The following is a 17,845-nucleotide window of genomic DNA, read 5'->3' on the forward strand; positions in this document are numbered from 1 at the left end:
CTTTCCCGCCGGAGGGTGTGTCCCAGGAGCCCCGCCCTTTCAGTGCTGGGGGCGGGTCCCGTGAAGGCCCCACCCACCCGTCTGTGGGCGTGTCCCGGAAGGCACCGCCTCTTCACACTGGGGCGTGTCCCGCGGAGGCCCCGCCCCCCGCCCGGGCACTTCGCGAGGTAAACACGCACTGGCCCCGCCCCCTTTCCGGGTCCAGCCAATTCCCGCCCCCAGGCCCCGCCCCCGCCTCTGCTCAGCCAATCTGCGCTCGCGGACCGTTTCAAGGCCCCCCCCCGGGCCCCGCCCCCCCCGGAGCGTCCGTCACAAAAAATCACGAAAATAACGAAAATCCCAAAATACCCAAAATAACGAAACGCTCCGGACGAGACCGCCCCTCCCCCAACCCCCCTGGGCCCCGCCCCCTCCCCCTCCCCCCTCTCGGGGGGCCTTGAAACCGCCGCGGCCCCGTTTCCTCCGGTGGGCGCGCGCGGCCCCCCCGCCCCCACCCTCGCCCCTCCCCCACCACGGCACGGGGACACCCCCCCCGCCCCTCCCCCACTGCCCCCCCGGGCCGGACGGCGGCGGGAACGGCAGGTACGGGGGGGGGAGGGGGAGGGAGGGGAGGGGAGGGGGCGGCACCGCGAGGGGCCGGGGCTGAGCCCCCCGGATGGGGGGGGGCCGGGGCTGAGCCCCCGGGTGGGGGGGGGCCGGGGCTGCGCCCCCGGGTGGAGGGGGCAGGGCTGAGCCCCCCGGGTGGTGGCCCCCCCTCGCTGTCACCCCCCGGGACACGCCCCCACCCCCCAATCCCGGAGGGGGGTTTGGGCAGCCCCGAGGCCGTGGGGGGGGGGGGGACACCCCGTTCTGGGGCTGGGGGGTGTCCCCAAACCAACACCCCTCTGGTATCCCGGGAGCGGGCGGGGACAGGGACCCCCCGGGACCACCTGGGGGGGGGGACGGGCGGGAGGGGTTGTTGGGGGGTCCGGAGTGGGGGGAAGGAGTGTGTTGGGGAGTCCGGGGGGGGGAAGAGAGGGGTGTTGGGGGGTCCGCGGGGGTCCGGGGGAGGGAGGAGGAGGAGGAGGTTGTTGGGGGGTCCGGAGGAGGGGGAGGGGGAAAGAGGGTTTTTGGGGGGCCCGGGGGGGAGGGAGGGTGTGTTGGAGGGCTCAGGACGCGGGGGCTTGGGGCGAGAGGGGGGTGCTGGGGGTTCCGGAGGGAGGGGGGTCGGGAGGGGTGTCTTGAGGGGGCTCCGAAGCGAGGGGGGGGCCAGTCCGAGGGCCTCGGCCCGGTTCAAGTAATCCAGGATAGGCTGTTCCAGCCCGGCCTGTTCCCGGTTACTTGTCCCGGGAGGCGGCCGGTGACGTCAGGGAAGGGGGGATACGGCGGGGGGGGGGGGGGTGCCATGTCCGGCCCCCCTCCCCCCATTCCTTGTCCTCAAGCTCCTGCCACCTGTGTGTCCCCCCCCCCGTTGCCACCGCCCCTCGGCCCCAACGTCTGTCACCCCCCCAGATCACCTTTGTCCCCTGCCCTCCCCCACGGCCCCTCCCTCCATGTCCCTTGTGACCACCGACCCCCCCCCGTCCCACCAGGGACCCCCACCCCGGGGGCAGGGACGGGATGGGGAGACACCCCCCCAGACGCCATCCGGGACACCCTGTGACCTCCCCCCCTCGCCCCTCCCCATCCGTGCCCTCTCCCCCCCTCCATGAGGGACCCGGGGCTGGGGGGACCCCACGGCAGCCTGGGAATGGGGGGGAGGGTCCCCACACCCCCCCAAACCCGACACCCACACTGGGGTCTCCCCTGTGCCCCCGCAGGGGTGTCACCCCCCCACAATGAGGGTGCCGAGGGCGTCCCCATTTACACCCCCTGGGTCACCACCAAACAGCCGAGGGATGAGAGAAAATGCCCCAAAACAGCCTCCCTGTGCCCCCCCCGGTTTTGGGGTGTCCTGGGCACCCCCTCAGTCATCCTCCACCCCCTCCCAGCCATCCTCCCTCCTCCTTCCTTCCCACCCCCCGAGGGTTTGGGGTTTCCTGGGCACCCCCCCAGTCCATCACACCCCCCCCCCCAGGGGTTTGGGCCCCTTTTTGTATCGATTTGACATTAAAAACCAGCAGGAAATTGGGGCTCCTTGGGGGGGGCCTGCAGGGGCTGGGGAGCAGTCCTGAGGGAGGGGGGGTTGGAGATCCCACAAAATACTCTGGGCTCGTTTCTTCACACCTTTATTCAGCTTCATCCCCCCCAAATCTGGGCGAGGCCCCCCAAACTGGCTCCGGAGGAGGGGCCGAGCCACACCCCCTCATGCCGGCAACGCAGAGGGGTCCCGGGGGGGCTCCTCGGAGGGCTCCTCCCCGCACTGGAAGCGCAGGAAGTCCCAGACCTGGAGCCCCCCCCGGTCCCGCAGGTACCGGCCCAGGGGCACCCCCGGCTCCAGGAGGGTCCCCTGTGCCAGCAGCCGCGTCTCCCCGTCCCCCCCCAGCTCGTCCTTGGGGGTCCCCAGCGCGGTGGGTGCCAACCCCACCACGTGCTGGGCCACCCTGCGCCCCAACTCCCGCAGCTCCGCCGGGGGGGGCCCCGGGCCGGGCCCCCCGCAGGCCACCAGAGCCCCGTAGGTGCCCATGGCCACGGGGGGGCCGGGGGGGACCCACCCGTGCGTGTAGGTGGCCACGAACCCCCCTGGGGCCCGGAGCCACCCAGCCCGGCACAGGGACAGGCGCTCGCCCAGGCGGCCTGTGGGGGACAGGGGGGGCACGGGGTGAGCCCCAAAATGGGGGGGGTGGGGCATGGGGTGAACATCAAAATGGGGGGGCATGGGGTGAACACTAAAATGGGGATGGGGGGACACGGGGTGAGCCCCAAAACTGGGGGGGCACGGGGTGAGCCCCAAAACGGGGGGGGACACGGGGTGAACCCCAAAATGGGGGGGGACACGAGGTGAACACCAAAAGGGGGAGAGCACAGGGTGAGCCCCAAAATGGGGGGGACAAGGGGTGAACACTAAAATGGGGGGGGGAGGGCATGGGGTGAGCCCCAAAATGGGGGGGGACACGGGGGTGAACACTAAAATGGGGGGGGGGAGGGCATGGGGTGAGCCCCAAAATGGGGGGGACACGGGGTGAACACCAAAATGCGGGAGGGGCATGGGCTGAGCCCCAAAACTGGGGGAGAGGGGACACAGCCTGCACCCCAAAACTGGGGGCATATGGGGGGCACAGACTTTACCCTCCTGAAATGGGGGAGAAAGGGGGCAGAGCCTGCACCCCCAAACCAGGGTGTCACAGTCTGCACCCCCTGAAATGGGGGGTCCCAGCCTACACCCCCAAAACGGGAGTGGGGGCAAGCCTGAACTTCCAAAATGGGGGAGAGGGGGATCAAAGTCTGTACCCCAAAACTGGGGTGGTCATGGATCACTCCCCCCACCCAGAGTCCCTCCAAGCCACATCCTGGGCCCCAGGAACTGTCCTGGGGCTCTGCCCCCCCCAGTACCAGGACTGGGGAGACTGGGAGCACTGGGACAGTGCCAGATCTCTGAGGCACGGGGGGTGACACTGAGGGGGTCCCAGTGGCACTGGGAGGGTCCCAGGGCAATACCAGATCCCTGGGATACTGGGGGCACTGGGAGGGTCACTGGGGGTGGAGGCTGAGGGCGGTTGGGACGTAATGGGAGGATTGGGATGGGCATGGGACAGGCACTGGGCAGACTGGGGAGCACTGGGATGGGCACGGGATGGATACAGGAGGGGCACTGGGCACACTGGGAGCACTGGAAGGGGCACAGGAGGGGCACTGGGCAGACTGGGAGCACTGGGGTCCCCACTCACCCATGGCCAGTGCCAGGTGGTCACTCAGCAGGTCCCCCTTGTCCCCCACCCGCAGCTGGGCCAGTTCATCCTCTTGCAGCAGGTGCTGGGGGGGGGGGGGGGAGTCATGGGGGCACCCCAAACCCTCCCCTGGCACCCCAAACCCTCCCCTGGCACCGCAGACCTCCCCTCAACACCCCCAGCATCCCAACATCACCCTGGCACCTCAAATCCACCCAACTCCCCCACCCAACACCCCAAACCCCCTCAGCACCCCAAAACCCCCCAGCATCCCAGAACGCCCCCAACTCCCCCCAGCACCCCCAACATCACCCTGGCACCCCAAAACTCCCCCCAATGCCCCCACCCAAGACCTCAAACTCCCCCGACACCTCAACCCCCCCAGCCCCCACCTTGGTGCCCGCAGCCCCCTGGCAGTGCCCCAGGACCCCCCTGGCTGCCATCTCCACCAGCTGCTGGAACTCAGGGGTCCGAGCCACGAAATCTGTCTCACAGTTCACCTGGGGGGGTGGGAACATGATGACCTCAGGGACAGAGAGACGCCCCTGGGGGGCTTGTCGGGGGGGGACGCAGTGACCCTGGGGATGTGAGGACCCCCTAGGGGACATGGGCACCCCCAGGGGGTTTGGGGACCCCCCCCAGTCCTCCCTCACTCACCTCCACCATGGCAGCAGCGGAGCCCTCGCTCAGGACCCCCACAAGCCCCTCTCGGGCCCGGGGGGCTCCGGGGGCCACGGCCCGAGCCCAGCCCCGGCGGCGGGACTCGGCCTCCAGCCAGGCCTCGGCCTGGGGGGGGACAAATGGGGGGCACAGGGTCACCCCAGTGTAGGGTCACCTCAGTGTCCCCAGGGACCCAGCCCCCAGCCAGGCCTCGGCCTGGGGGGATGTGGGGGCTCACAGGGGGGACACAGGGTGACCCTGCTGTGGGGGCACAGACCCCAGCCCTGCAGCTCCACCCCCCCAGGAGACGGGGCTGCCCCAGTTCAGCTGCCCCAAGGACCCCTTGGGACCCCCAGAGTCCCCCCCCAGCTCCTCCCCTCTACTTCCCCACTACAAGGGGAGATCCCAAGGCTCCCCCCAAGTTCTCCCCCAGTTCTCCCCCCTCCCAACCCTTCCCCACTCTGGTTGCACCCCCCATCCCCCCAGCTCCCTATCCCCCCTCCTGACCTCCCCCCCATCCCCTAGGTCCCGCCCCCCCCCCCCAAGCCCCCCTTTCCCTTCCCCCTCCCCGCTCACCTGCCCCGGGCCCCCCCAGTTCCTGCCGCGCCCCCTCCCTCCCCCACAGGTGCCCCCCCCCCACCTCCCACAGGTGCCCCCCCTCGGCCTCCCCGTCGCCCCCACCTGCCGCAGGTCGCCCCCCCGCCCGCTCCAGCGCCTCCCGGCAGCGCAGCACCGGCTGCCCCGTCCGCGCCCGCAGCTCCCCGCAGCTCCCGCAGCGCGGGGGGGGGCCGCGCTCAGCCACCGGCACGGGGGGGCCTGCGGGGGGGGTCAGTGCGGCGGGACCCCTGGGCATGGGGGGGAGGGGATCCCGGGGTGGGGGTGACATGAGGGGTCCCCGTGCGACAGGGAGGTCCCGGGGATGGGGGTGCCCGGGGGTGCGGGATGGGCCACGGGGGGTGCCCGGGGAGGGGGGTCATGGGTCCCATGGGGAGGGGCCCGGGGGGTCCCGGAGGTCGGTGTGCCCGGGGGGGCGTCCCAGTGGGAGATGGGGGTACCGGGGGGTCCCAGGGGTGGGTTCCCATGGAGGGTTCCCGGGGGTGGGTTCCCGGGGGTGGGTTTCCCATGGAGGGGTCCCGGGGGTGGGTTCCCATGGGGGGGGTCCCGGTGTGGGTTCCCATGGGGGGGTCCCGGGGTGGGTTCCCAGGGGTGGGTTCCCAGGGGTGGGTTCCCGGGGTGGGTTCCAAGGGGAGGGTTCCCGGGGGTGGGTTCCCATGGGGGAATCCCGGGGTGGGTTCCAAGGGGAGGGTTCCCCACGGGTGGGTTCCCATGGGGGGGTCCCGGGGGTCTCACCCGCGCCGCCCCCCCGAGCGCGCTCAGCACCGCGCGCTGCATCCCGGGCTGCCCGCGGCGCGCCCCGATGACGTCACGGCTCCGCCCCGTGATGTCACTGAAGCGCGACCGACCCCCGCCGGGTCCCAGAAGCCCCCCGAGCCCCGACCCCCCCCCCCATAACCCCAATGAGGCTTTTCCAAAGCCCCCCCGACCCTCACAGACCCTCCAGGCTCTTTAAAGCCCCCCCCGCCTTGCCCGGCCATCTCCCCCCAACCAGCAGAGAACCGGCCCCCACCACCTCGGATTGGCCGCCCCACCCCAAACCCCCTCCCGCCCCCCCAGATCACACACCGGGGCCGAGCTGAGGCCCCTCGGGATCATTTAATCCCCCTCCGGACCTCTTTCCCAGCCCTTCGTGAGCGGCCCCCGGCAGAGAGTGCATCCCCTGCCCCCCCATGACACCCCCCAAGGCCTTTCTAAACTCCCCTCGACCTTTAGAGCCCCCCCGGGCCCCTCCACACCCTCAGAGACCCCCCCAAGGCCTTTCCAAAGGCCCCCCGACCGTAACAGACTCCCCCCAGGCCTAAGGCCCCCCCCCCCGACCCTCAGAGCCCCCCTTACCTTTAAAGACCCCCCCCCCAGCCTTGTCCAGCTGCCCTCCCCCACCAGATTGCCCCCCCCAACTCCCCCCACGCCCCCCCAGGTCACACACAACAGGCTGAGCTGAGGCCCCTCGGGGCCATTTAACCCCCCTCCAGCCCCCCCCCGCCCCCATGAGCCCCCCATGACGTAGTGCACCCGCTCCCCACCCCCCATAAGTACCCCCCCCCAAAGCCCCTCGGACCCTCACAGAACCACCCCCCCGATCTTTACAGAGCCCCCCTGGCCCCTCCACACCCCCAGAGACCCCCCAGGGCCTTTCCAGAGCCCCATCGACTCTCAGAGAGCCCCTCCTCCAAACCCCCCTCCAGCCTCTCTAAAGCCCTCCGACCCTCACGGAGCCCCTTTGACCTTTACAGAGCCCCCCCCAGCCTTGTCCAGCTGCCTCCCCCCACCCAGCAGAGAAACCGCCCCCCCGGCCCCCCCACCCCGACCCCCCAAATCCCAAACTCCCCCAAATCCCACACAACGCACTGATCTGAGGCCCCTTGAGGCCATTTAATCCCCCTCGGGACCCCCCCAGCCCCCCGTGAGCTGCTCCCCCTCCCGGGGGGTCAGCCCGTAGATCTCGATGTCCCTCTCGGGGTCTCTCCGCAGCAGCTGCACCCGAAAAAACGGGGGCAACATCTGCCCGAAGAAACGGGGGGTCCCCGCGTCCCCCCCCCCGCCGGCGGGCGCTGAGCAGGGCCCGGCCCGGGGGGGCCACGAGGTGCCGGAGGGTGCCCAGGAGGGGGCCGAAGGCGCGGGGGTCGTACACGATGTCGGAGCCCAGCACCAGGTGGAATCTGGGGGGGAAGCGGCGCTGGTCCCGCCCCCAGCGCAGCGCCCGCACCCGCGGGGCCCCCCCCCGCGACCCCCTCGGGGGACCCCCCCGGGAAGTTCTGCCGAACGTTCTCCCGGAGTTGCGGCAGCGCCGCCGGACGGTCCGTGAGCGTCACCTCCGCCCCCTGCCCCGGGACAGGGGGGGTCAGAGCGGGGCACCCCCAAGCCCCCTGGAACCCCCCAGACCCCAATAAACCCCGGGCAAAGTGGGGTGCACCACACCTAGACCCCCCCCCAGGACCCCAATAAACCCCGGGTAAGAGTAGAGCCATCCCCAGTGGACCCCCCCCAAACCCACCGGGAACCCCCGGACCTCAATAAACCATCCCCAAAAGACCCCTTTTAGCCCCGTGTCAGAATGGGGGTCACCCCCCACTACACCTCCCAAAACCCTTCCCGGAGCCCCCAGACCCCAATAAACCCCAGGGAAGGGGGGGAGGCACCACCCGTGGAGCCCACAGACCCCAATAAACCTGCTGCTCACAACAGTTCCAAATTCTGTACTGGGCAGGAGAACAGGGACCCCCCCAGCTCCACAGGAGCCCCCCCCAAACCCATGGGTGCCCTCCCAGCCCATAAGTGCCCCTCAGCCCCACGGCTGCCCCCCCCAACCCCAAGGGTGTGCCCTTCCAGCCCCACAGATGCCTCCCCTCACCTTTCAGGTACCCTCTCCGCTTCCGCCCCAACCCCATGAGTGCCCCCCGCCCTCCCCGGTGCCCCCACTGGCCCTCCCGGTGCCCTCCCGGTGCCCCCCCCGCACCCAGCATGGCAGCGAAGATCCCCACGATGCCGGTGCCCGCCCCCAGCTCCAGAACCCGCCGCCCCCCCAAGTCCAGGCGCTGCTCCCCCAGGAACCGGCACAGGGACAGGGCCTGGGGGGGCACAGGGGGAGTGGGGTGGGGGGCAGCACCCCCCGGCCATAGGGATCCTTAGGGAATCCCCCACCCAGTGCCCCCGTCCTCCTCAGGGTGCCCCCCCAAGGTCCGCCCCCACCCCCAGTGACCCCCCCCCTTATCCCCGTTTTCTCGGGGTTCCCCCATCGCCGCCTCACCCTCCTGATACCCCCAGGATGCCGCGTGTGTCCCCCCCGGACTCCCCCGGGCCCTGCAGCCCCCGGTGCCCCCCGGTATCACTCGCGGTACCCCTGCGATGTCCCCACCACCCCCCCGGTCGCCCGGGATGTCCCCGCCCCCCCCCCCGGTCCCCCGGGATGTCCCCGCCCCCTCCGGTACCCCCGGGATGTCCCCCACTCACCCCCCGGTCCCCCGGGATGTCCCCGCCCCCTCCGGTACCCCCGGGATGTCCCCACCCACCCCCCGGTACTCCCGTTATCCCCACACCCACACCACAACGCGCCCCGGGACTCCCCAGCCCCCCGCCGTGCCGCCCGCCCCTGAGCGCCCCCCCGGTGCCCCCTCACCGCCTCCCAGACGTTCCCGGCCGTGCCGAGCCCCGGCCCGTGCAGCTCCGCGATGCGCAGGACGCGCCCGCACAGGCGGAACCGGCGCCGCGCCGGGAAGGACTCGGCAAAGAGCTCGGGGTCGCGGGGGAACACGGCCCGCAGCCCCTCTTCCTCTTCCCCTTCCTCGTCCTCTTCCTCCTCCGTTTCCTCCTCCTCCTCCTCCCCCCCTCCCCCGGGCCCCACGTGGCCCGTGGGCGCCGCCATCTTGGAAAGTGCGGGGCCGGGTCGCGCCTCCGCACGTGATTGGTTGGTCTGTGCTAAGCCACACCCTCCCTGGGAACGGTTCTGGGGCTCCGCCCCCGTCCCCTCTTGGCCCCGCCCCCGCCGTGCCCGAGGGGGTCCGGTGTCCCCTCCCCCACCCTGGTGTCACCCCGGTGTCCCCTCCCCTCTCCCGCTGTCCCCCACTGTCACCTGCCCCTCGTCCCATCCCATGTCCCAGTGTCTCCTGCTGTGTCCCTGCTGTCCCCTGACCTGCTCCCTCCCCATCCCAGTGTTCCCTGCCCCATAACTCTGTCCCCTGCCCGGTCCCACTGTCCCCTTCCCCATCCGGATGTCCCCCAGTGTCTCCCAGTATCCCCTGCCCCATCCCTGGTGTCACAGTCTCCCCAATCCTGTCACCGTTGTCACCCCCCCTCCCAGCCTTGTCCCCATGTCACCCCGGCCGGAACCCCTGCTCCCTCTGGGGTTTTTTCCCGATGCCACCCTCTGTCCCCTCCTGCTCCTGTCACTGTCCCATCAACACCAGTGTCACCAGTGCCATCACGGCTCAGAGCCAGCCCCAGTGTCTGCAGTGTCCCCAAGGCTCTGGTGTCCCTGCTCAGGGTGTCCCTGTCCCTTCCTTGTGTCCCTGACCCCAATGCCCCTGTCCCCTTGTCCTTTTCCCCCTTGGTGTCCCTGATCCCTTGTGTCCCTGGCCCTGGTGGCCTTGGCCATGATGTCCCTGATCCGAGAGTCCCTGTCCTTGGTGTCCCTGGCTGTGCCTGGCCCCATATCCCTGTCCCTGGTGTCCCCTGGCTGTCCCTGGCCCCATCCCCCCTGTCCCTGGTGTCCCTGGCTCCTGCTTGTCCCTGGCCCTTGTGTCCCTTATGCACTTCTTGTCCCAGCTGTCCCTGTCCCACTGTCCCTCCTTCCTGTCCCCCTGTCCCTGCTGTCACCGGTGTCCCTGTCCCTCTGTCCCTGGCCAGGGAGGGGGTCGCGATGCCATCCTCCCCCGGGACCCCCTCAGTGCCACCTCCGCGGTGCCACAGCCCCGCTCCCGGTGCCACCCAAGTCGGGATCGCCGGGATCGCCGGGATCGCCGGGATAACCAGTAACCGGGGGGGTGGGCAGGGAGTGACCCGGGGGGATCCCTCGGGGTAATGAACAACCTTCCCCCCCACGAGCCCCCCCGGAGTGTCCCTGGACTCCCCCGGGACCCCCCACGCGGCCGCGTCACCACCCGCGTCACCGGGTTAATGGTGGCCCTGGGGGGTTAGGGAGGGGCGGGGGGGTCGGGGAGCCCAGAGGGGGGGAGTGGGGGAGGGTTTGGTCCCCCCGTCCCCCCCTCCCCGCCCCCTCCGGTCTCTCCTCCCGCGGGGCCGTTCCTGGAAGCCCCCCCGGGCTGGGCAGGTCCGGTTCCCTCCCCAGACCGACCCCCCCCAACACCCTCCGGGGTTCCCAGAAATCGCCCCTGGTTTCGCCGCAGCCAAATTCCCCAAATGACCCCGAGCGGGAACAGCCCGGGGGAGGGAAGGGACAGGGGGGATTTCGAGGTCGGGGAGAGGGATGGGACTGGGAATGCTGGGGGGATTGGGAGGACGGGGAGGGGTGGGACTGGGAATGCTGGGGGGATTGGGAGGACGGGGAGGGGTGGGACTGGGAATGCTGGGGGGATTGCCGGGGGGGGGGAGGGGATGGGACTGGGAGGACTGGGGAGAAGGGGGGGGGGTCGGACTGGGGGAGACTGGAGAGACCGGAGGTGTTGGGGGAACTTGGGGTCACTGGAGGGATGGAGAGCGGTGGGGGAACTGGGAGCACTGGAGGGACGGGACTGGTGGGTGGGGACTGGTGAACTGGGGGTGTGGGGGGACTGGGGAGACGGGGGGCAGTTGGGGAGATTGGGGGATACTGGGGGCACTGGTGGGACTGGAGACACGGGGGAGACGGGAAGGACTGGGGGACACTGAAGGGACTGGGCAGACTGGGAGCACGGGGGGACACTGGGAAGCAGTGAGGCAACTGGAGGGCACTGGGAGCACTGGGGAGGACTGGGGGGGCACTGGGGACACGGGGGGAGCGCTGGGGGAGCACTGGGGACACTGGGGGGGACTGGGAGCACTGGGAACACTAGGGAGCACTGGGAGGGCACTGGGAGCACTGGGGACACTGGGGGAGGCTGGGGACAACTGGTGAGATTGGGGATACTGGGGGCACTAGTGGGACTGGAGACGGGGAAGACGGGAAAGACTGAGGGACACTGAAGGAACTGGAAATACTGGGAGCCCGGGGGGACACTGGGAAGCAGTGGGGCAACTGGTGGGCACTGGGAGGGGTGGGGCCGCCAGGGGGCGCTGTGGAACCTCGATGGGCGTGGCTCGCTGTGTACAGTGACGTCAGTATTCAGCGCCCATCCGTGACGTCATCGCGTGCCGCCGGAGCCGCGATGGCGGCGCAGGGGGGGGAGGAGGAGGCGCCGGTGCCGCCCCAGAAGCGCTTTTACCGCCAGCGCGCGCACTCGAACCCGCTGGCAGATCACACCCTGCGCTAGTGAGTTGCGGGGACACCCCAAAACCCCCCGGGACTCCCCCGGGACCACCCCCGGTAGCGCCCGGGACGGTACCGGGACCCCCATCACGGCCCCGTGCGTAACCATGGTAACCTGGACCCCCCCGAACACACGGGGTGGGTCCCTCCTCGTCCTCCATCCTTTCCCGGTCACACCGACCGCCCCGGCCCCCCGCTAACGCCCGGGTCGAGTCCCGGGACCCCCCGAGCGCCCCTCCGGGACCCCCCAGCCCGGGACCCCCGTCACGGTCTCGCCGGTCACCGGGACCCCCCGGAACACCCGGGCTGGGCCCCCCCTCGTGCTCCATCCTCTCCCGGGGCCCCCCCGGTAACACCCGGGCCGGGAGCCCCGCACGGCCCCCCGGTGCCCCCTCCGCGGTAACGGCCCCCCCGGGGCCCCCCTGACCGACGGTGCCCCCCCGCAGCCCCCCCCGGCCGCAGGACATGGACTGGGCCTCACTGTTCCCGGCGTTTTTCCCGCCCAACGCCCCCCCCGGGACCCCTCCGGCCCGCGTGGAGTTCGCGGACGTGGGGTGCGGGTACGGGGGTCTGCTCGGTGAGAACGGGGGGCTCTGTGGGTACGGGGGGGGGCTGCTCGGTGAGAACGGGGGGCACTGTGGGTACGGGGGGGCTGCTCGGTGATCGGAGGGGGCCTGGGGAGGGGGAGATGAGGGTACCGGGGGGGCGGGGGGTCCCTGGGGAGTGTAGGTACGGGGAGGTCTTGGGGGAGGGGGGCTGAGCTCCCAGACTCTGGGGGTGGAGCTGAGGCAAAAAGTGGCACTGGGGGGGTGTTGAGGTGTCCCTGACCCTGTGGCCCCCCCGGGCTGTTTGGGGGTGCTGGGGGGGGTCCCTTACCCCGTGTCCCCCGCAGTGGCCCTGGCAGAGCTGTTCCCCCAGACCCTGGCCCTGGGGCTGGAGCTCCGAGGGAAGGTGGCTGCGTTCACGCGGGCGCGGCTCCGGGCGCTCCGGGCGGCCCGGCCCGGCCACTTCGGCAACGTGGCCTGTGTGAGGGGCAACGCCATGAAACACCTGCCCCACTTCTTCCACAGGGCACAGGTGGGACCCCCGGGACCCCCCCCACACCCCCTGAAACATCTGTGTCCCCGGGAACCCCCCCTGAAACCCCTCTGGGACCCCAACCCCCGGGGAACCCCTGGAACACAGGATCCCTGAGACCCCTCAAAACCCCCCCACCCCTGGGACACCCCAGCACCCCTGGGTCTCCCCACCCAACAGCCCCAGCCCCGCCCAGGACCCTTAGGACTCTTTCCAACCTTGATACTCCCAGGACCCCCTTTCCAGGACAGGATCCCCCCAGACCCTCTGCACATCCCAGGAATGCCCCCGGTCCCCCCATCCCCCCTCCCCGGGTGCCTCGTCCTGCCCCCACTCAAGGGGTCTGTGTGGGGCCTGGGGGGTCAGTGCCAGTGGGGTGCTGCCCCTCTGACGCCCCCACCCCCGCCCCCCCAGCTCTCCAAGCTGTTTTTCCTGTTCCCCGACCCCCATTTCAAGCGCACGAAGCACAAGTGGAGGATCATCAGCCCCGCGATGCTGGCGGAGTACGGCTTCGTGCTGCGGCCTGGGGTGAGACCCCTGACCCTGCTGACCCCCCCACAACCACCCTGACCCCCCCAGGGCTCCCCAGCCCGCCTCTGTGTCCCCTCACGTGCTGTGCCCTGGGGTGAGCCCCCACACTCCTACCGCCCTTCCCTGAGCCCCCAGAGCCACCCTGACCTCCCGGGGGTGCCAACCGCCCCCCGGATCACCCGGCCCTGCTGGGATTGGGGAGTTTTGGGGTGTCCCTGATTTTGGGGCCCCCAGGGCCTGGTGTACACGGAGGGGGGGGTTGAGGTGTCCCTGATTTGGGGGTGTCCCTGATATGGGGTGTCCCTGATTTGGGGGTGTCCCTGATTTGGGGTCCAGGGCCTGGTGTACACGGTGACAGATGTCCCTGAGCTGCACCAGTGGATGCTGCAGCATTTCGGGGAGCACCCCCTGTTTGAGCCCCTGCCCCCTGCCCAGCTGGTGAGGGATACTGGGGGGTACTGGGGGGCACTGGGGGAGGATTGGGGAACACAGGGGGGCACTGGGGATTGACTGGGGGGCACTGGGTGTTATGGGGGAGCACTGGGGGGCAATTGGGGGCACAGGAGTGTGGGAGGGAACATTGTGGGAGGCACTGGGGGGCACTGGGGAACTGACTGGGGGTCATGAGGGGCTTCTAGGGGACAAGGGGAAGTCACAGAGGGGTCAGTGGGGGGTGGTACTTGGAGGGATCCCCGATGCCCCTGGGGGGTTCCCAGGTTGTCCCTGGTGTCCTGGGGGGCTCCCTGGTGTCCCCAGGGGGGTCCCTGCTGTCCCCAGTGTCCCAGCCCCCCTGTGCCCCCCAGGCCGAGGACCCGCTGGTGCCGCTGCTGCCGGCGGTGACGGAGGAGGGGCAACGAGCCCAGCGGGCCGGGCGGCCCCCCCGCACCGCCGTGTTCCGCCGCCGCCCCGACCCCCCCCCGGGGGGGCCCTGAGGGGCCGGGGGGGGGGCCGGACCCCCGCGAACCCCCGGGGACCCTCCCCCGCACCCCCGTTTTTTAATAAAGCCGCAAAGTGTTCCCAAGCCTCGTGTTTCCAACCCCCCCACCCCAAAATCCCTCCGGGGGGAATATGTCACTCCCCCCTCCCCCGCCCCACGGGGGCTGCCGGGAATTGCACCTTCCCCAAAAATGGGGAGGGCGGGGCCGGTTCCTGCCTCAGTTTCCCCATCGCAGGAAACCCCCGGGGGGTTGGGGGGACCCCAGTGCCCCCCCCCCTTCCCCACGCAGGGGGGTTTCCAGAGGCCCAGCCCGGTGGCGCAAGGCGGAAATTCCCGGGAATGCGGGACGGGGTGGGGGGGAAGCGCCGTGCGTGTGTCCCGGGGGTTCAGACCAGCCCCTCCCCGGGACTGGGGTGCACTGGTGGGAATGGGACTGGGCGGGGCCACTGCGTGTCCCCTCCTCTCCCCGTGGGAAGGCACCCCCCCAACCCCAAATGCCGCACATCCAGTTTGGGGGGGGCTGGGACCAGTTCGTGACTGGGAGGGCGGGTTTGGGGGGGGATTTGGTGGGTTTTTTTGGGGGGTCCGGCCCCGTTCGCGCCCCCGGTTCTGCCCACTCCGGGAGGGGGGCGGAGCTTTCCGCCGAGGCCCCGCCTCCTCCTGGCGCTGATTGGCCCGAGGGGAAGCAACATACCAATCAACCCTCGGAGATGGGCGGGGCTTAGCGCCCATGGGGCGTGTCTAATTATGAAACGGGCGGGGTTTCGGGCGAACGGGGCGGGGTTTTATGTTTGGGGGCGTGGTCCTGGCAGAGGGGGCGTGGCCCCGACGGCTCCTCGTGGGCGCTATAAAGGCCCGGCCCCGGGGCCGCGGCTCAGTCGAGGATCGTCCCCGAGGCGCCCCCGGAGATCCCCCCCGCGACCCTCCCCTGCTGTTCCCCGCTCCCTCCGGTGCCACCAGCGCTACCCGTGTCCCCCCCGCCGCCCCCGCGTCACCCGGTACCACCAGTGCCACTCCTATTCCACCCCTGTCCCCCGGTGCCACCCGAGCCCCCCAACCCGCCATGCCCCCCACCCTGCGCCCCCCACTCCGGGCTGTCCTGTCCCACTCCCTGCCCGAGCCGGGGGTCCCGCGGCGTCCCCCGGCCCCCCCATGCCCCCGAGGCCTGGCGGAGATGCCGGGGCCGAGCTCCTCCTCCTTCATCTTCGAGCTGCTGTGCCGGGGGGGGGTGCGGAGGCTGCACGAGATGCAGGTAATGGGGCCGGGGAGGGGGGACAGGCAGCCCCTCCGGGCTAGGGGTGCGGGGCTCTCTGCCCTGGGGCTTGGAGGGGGCGAAGGGACAGCGAGACCCCCATCTGGGGCTTGGAGGGGACAGGGTGCTCCCCATGGGGGGCTGCCCGGGGGGTCGGGTGTTCCCCATGGGGGCTGCCCGGGGGGTCTGAGTGTTCCCCGTGGGAGTCTGAGAGCTGTGGACGGGGTTTGGAGGCTGCCCAGGGGTCGAGGGGGCTGTGAGTGGGGGGGCTGTGGGCTGGGTGGGTTGGGGGCTGCCCAGGGGTCTGATCCCACCACCTAGGGCTTGGAGGGGACAAAGGGACCCCAGTCCCACTAGAAGGGACGGGGAGACCCTGCTGCCACCACTTGGGGCTTGGAGGGGGGGGACGGACCCTCTTCGTGCTGCTCTGGAGCCAGCAGGGCCCGGCGGGGTCCTGGTCCTGCTGTCCTGGGGGAGGGTACGGAGGGGCTGGGGGGGCTCTGGGTCACCGACCTGGAGCTTGGAGGAGACACGGGATACCCCAGACCCACCCCCTCGAGTCCTGGAGGGGACGGGAGGCACCGCGGTCCCTCCACACTCCAGGGTGTGGGGAGACCCTGATTTCAATCCCTGGGGCTTGGGAGGGGGGCAAAGGGGACCCCCCCTCACTGCCCCGGGGCTGGGGGAGGGTCGGGGGACCCCAAACTGATCCGCAGGGTGTGGGGGGGGTTGGGATCGGGGCTGCGCAGGGGCAGGACCAGCTCCCGGTGTCCCCTCAGTGCCGGGGGTGGGGCAGCGGCACCGGGGACGGGGTACCGGGGGTGCCCCACCCGTGCCCCCGGGGGGCACAGCGGGGCGGGGACCGCGGGGAGACCGAGACCCCCCCGGCCCGCGCTGCAGCCGATCCTGTCCGACCCCTCCCTGCCCAAGGACCCCCGCTGTGACCTCCCGGTGCGCCCCCGGTGCCCCCCAGCCCGAGGCCGGGTCTGTGCGACCGCCCGTGCCCCCGAGCCCCTCGTGCCCCCGAACCGGGTGCCGGTCCCAGTTGGGGCCGCCGTGGGAGCCCCGCCGGGGCCGGTGTGACCCCCCCGTGCCCCCCAGGTCCACGGCCGGGCGCGGTTCGGGCCGCTCTGGAAGGCCCGGTTCGGGCCGGTGCTCACGGTTCACGTGGCCGAGCCCGCGCTCGTGGCTCAGGTGCTGCGCCAGGAGGGGCCCGACCCCTCCCGCGCCCTCCGCTGCCCCTGGAAGGACCACCGGGCCCTCCGGGGGGTCCCGGGGGGGCTCCTCACATTGTGAGTCTATTGGGGGGGTCACCAAGGGGAGGGGGCCGGGGGGGGCTGAGCCTCTGGGTGATGGGGGGACTCTGGGGGGGACTCCCCATGCCGGGTGGTCGTGGGGGGCTGTGGGCAGGATTTGGGGGCTGCCCGGGGGGGTTGGCGGCTGTGAGTGGGGGGCTGTGAATGGGGGGGGCTGTGAATGGTGCTCTGGGCTGCCCAGGAGCTCTGGGTGTTGCCCATGGGGGGCTGTTCGTGGGGGGCTGGGGGCAGGATTTGGGGGCTGCCTGGGGTGGTTGGGGGCTGTGAATTAGGGGGCTGTGGGCGGGGCGGGGCTGAGAGTGGAGGGCTGGGGGGGTGCTGGGGACTGCCTGGGGGATCTGGGTGTTCCCCATGGGGGGGATGTTTGTGGGGTCTGGGGGCTGTGGATGGGCTTTGGGGGCTGCCCGGGGGGGCTGTGGGCTGTAAATGGGCTGGGGGGGTCTGGGGTCTGCCCATGAGGGGTCTTCAGGCTGGGGTTGGGTTTTGGGGGCTGGACAGGGAGGCCGGGGGTCACTGTTGGGAGGTGACCCCACCCCATGCACAGGGGCTTGGGGGCTGCATGTGGGATCTGGAGGGTCACACGGGGGGGTCTCACAGAGGGGGGGGTCACGCAGGACTCCTGGGGCTCTCTGGGGCTGGGGGGGGTCTCTACCCCGTGGGGCTCCAGCCCCCCCCACCCCGGCCCGTTCCGGGAAGGGCTCATGGGGTGCGGGGGGGCCCGAGGTGACTCAGGAGTGATTCAACCCCCCCGCCCCCCCACATCCCCCCCGCCTCCCCCCCCACCCCACCCCCACGGATGTGAGTAACTGCCCGGGGGGGGCCCGGCCCCGGCAGGGGCGGGGGGAGGGACCCCAAACCCCTGCGCAGCCACCACACCCGCCCCCTCCGTCACCCCCCAACCACCCCCCGGGGGCGCAGGGACCTCTCACGGGTGACACTTGGTGGGACCCTGGGGCTGCCTCGGGGGGGGGCACGTCCCCCTGGTCCCACCTGTGTCCCACCTCTGTCCTCCGTGTCACCCCTGTCTCTGTCCCTCACCCGTGTCACTCGTGTCCCCCTCCCCCACCTGTATCACTGTCCCACTCCCCCATTTACCCCATGTCCTTGTTCCCCATCCCCCCCAAGCCCCCCACGTCCTTGTCCCTGTCCCCACTCCCCCATTCCTCAGTGTCCCCTGTATCCTCCTTGCCCTGTCACCTGTGTCCCCGTCCCCCACCTCTGTCCCCCCATGTCCCCGTGTCCTCCATG

At 71.3% G+C, this 17,845-nt stretch overlaps 3 protein-coding genes across 7 annotated transcripts; 1 reads left to right on the forward strand and 2 right to left on the reverse strand.

Moving 5' to 3' along the window:
- Positions 1–2,191: 2,191 nt before the first annotated feature.
- TSFM (Ts translation elongation factor, mitochondrial) lies at positions 2,192–5,319 on the reverse strand. The gene is given in 6 exon segments (XM_064638703.1): positions 2,192–2,715; positions 3,807–3,891; positions 4,199–4,306; positions 4,464–4,592; positions 5,148–5,165; positions 5,167–5,319. Coding segments are annotated over 6 exon segments (924 nt in total). The 3' UTR covers positions 2,192–2,284.
- Positions 5,320–6,956: 1,637 nt separating this feature from the next.
- LOC135404127 (EEF1A lysine methyltransferase 3-like) lies at positions 6,957–8,974 on the reverse strand. Its single transcript, XM_064638704.1, has 4 exons — positions 8,701–8,974; positions 8,030–8,152; positions 7,214–7,405; positions 6,957–7,058 (listed from the first exon to the last, which is right to left on the reverse strand). The coding sequence occupies exons 1-4, from the start codon at positions 8,944–8,946 to the stop codon at positions 6,957–6,959; spliced, it is 663 nt and encodes a 220-aa protein (XP_064494774.1). The 5' UTR covers positions 8,947–8,974.
- A 2,144-nt stretch (positions 8,975–11,118) lies between these two features.
- On the forward strand, positions 11,119–14,581 carry METTL1 (methyltransferase 1, tRNA methylguanosine). 5 transcript variants are annotated; one of them, XM_064638773.1, is made up of 6 exons: positions 11,169–11,487; positions 11,931–12,061; positions 12,377–12,561; positions 12,976–13,089; positions 13,429–13,530; positions 13,849–14,108. In XM_064638773.1, the coding sequence occupies exons 1-6, from the start codon at positions 11,384–11,386 to the stop codon at positions 13,930–13,932; spliced, it is 720 nt and encodes a 239-aa protein (XP_064494843.1). In that variant the 5' UTR covers positions 11,169–11,383; the 3' UTR covers positions 13,933–14,108. The 5 variants fall into 5 exon arrangements, with proteins under 5 accessions (XP_064494841.1, XP_064494844.1, XP_064494843.1 ...); XM_064638772.1 differs by having other exon boundaries at positions 11,173–11,487; positions 13,896–14,108; XM_064638775.1 differs by lacking the exon at positions 11,169–11,487 and adding an exon at positions 11,488–11,594 and having other exon boundaries at positions 13,896–14,108.
- The last annotated feature ends 3,264 nt before the right edge of the window (positions 14,582–17,845 follow it).

Source organism: Pseudopipra pipra, chromosome 30 (genome assembly GCF_036250125.1).
Source record: "Pseudopipra pipra isolate bDixPip1 chromosome 30, bDixPip1.hap1, whole genome shotgun sequence".
Taxonomy (NCBI): Eukaryota; Metazoa; Chordata; class Aves; order Passeriformes; family Pipridae; genus Pseudopipra; species Pseudopipra pipra.

What these genes read in the sequence shown, in the direction of transcription:
- LOC135404127 (XM_064638704.1), bottom strand. Translation starts at nt 8,946, where the DNA reads ATGGCGGCGCCCACGGGCCACGTGGGGCCCGGGGGAGGGGGGGAGGAG. An exon ending in CCGGGAACGTCTGGGAGGCG is followed by an intron (nt 8,153 to 8,700) that starts GTGAGGGGGCAC and finishes GTGCCCCCCCAG; the next exon opens with GCCCTGTCCCTGTGCCGGTT. An exon ending in GTGCTGGGCTCCGACATCGT is followed by an intron (nt 7,059 to 7,213) that starts GTACGACCCCCG and finishes TTTCGGGTGCAG; the next exon opens with CTGCTGCGGAGAGACCCCGA.
- METTL1 (XM_064638771.1), top strand. Translation starts at nt 11,384, where the DNA reads ATGGCGGCGCAGGGGGGGGAGGAGGAGGCGCCGGTGCCGCCCCAGAAG. An exon ending in GCAGATCACACCCTGCGCTA is followed by an intron (nt 11,488 to 12,376) that starts GTGAGTTGCGGG and finishes TGTCCCCCGCAG; the next exon opens with TGGCCCTGGCAGAGCTGTTC. An exon ending in GCTTCGTGCTGCGGCCTGGG is followed by an intron (nt 13,090 to 13,895) that starts GTGAGACCCCTG and finishes TGTGCCCCCCAG; the next exon opens with GCCGAGGACCCGCTGGTGCC.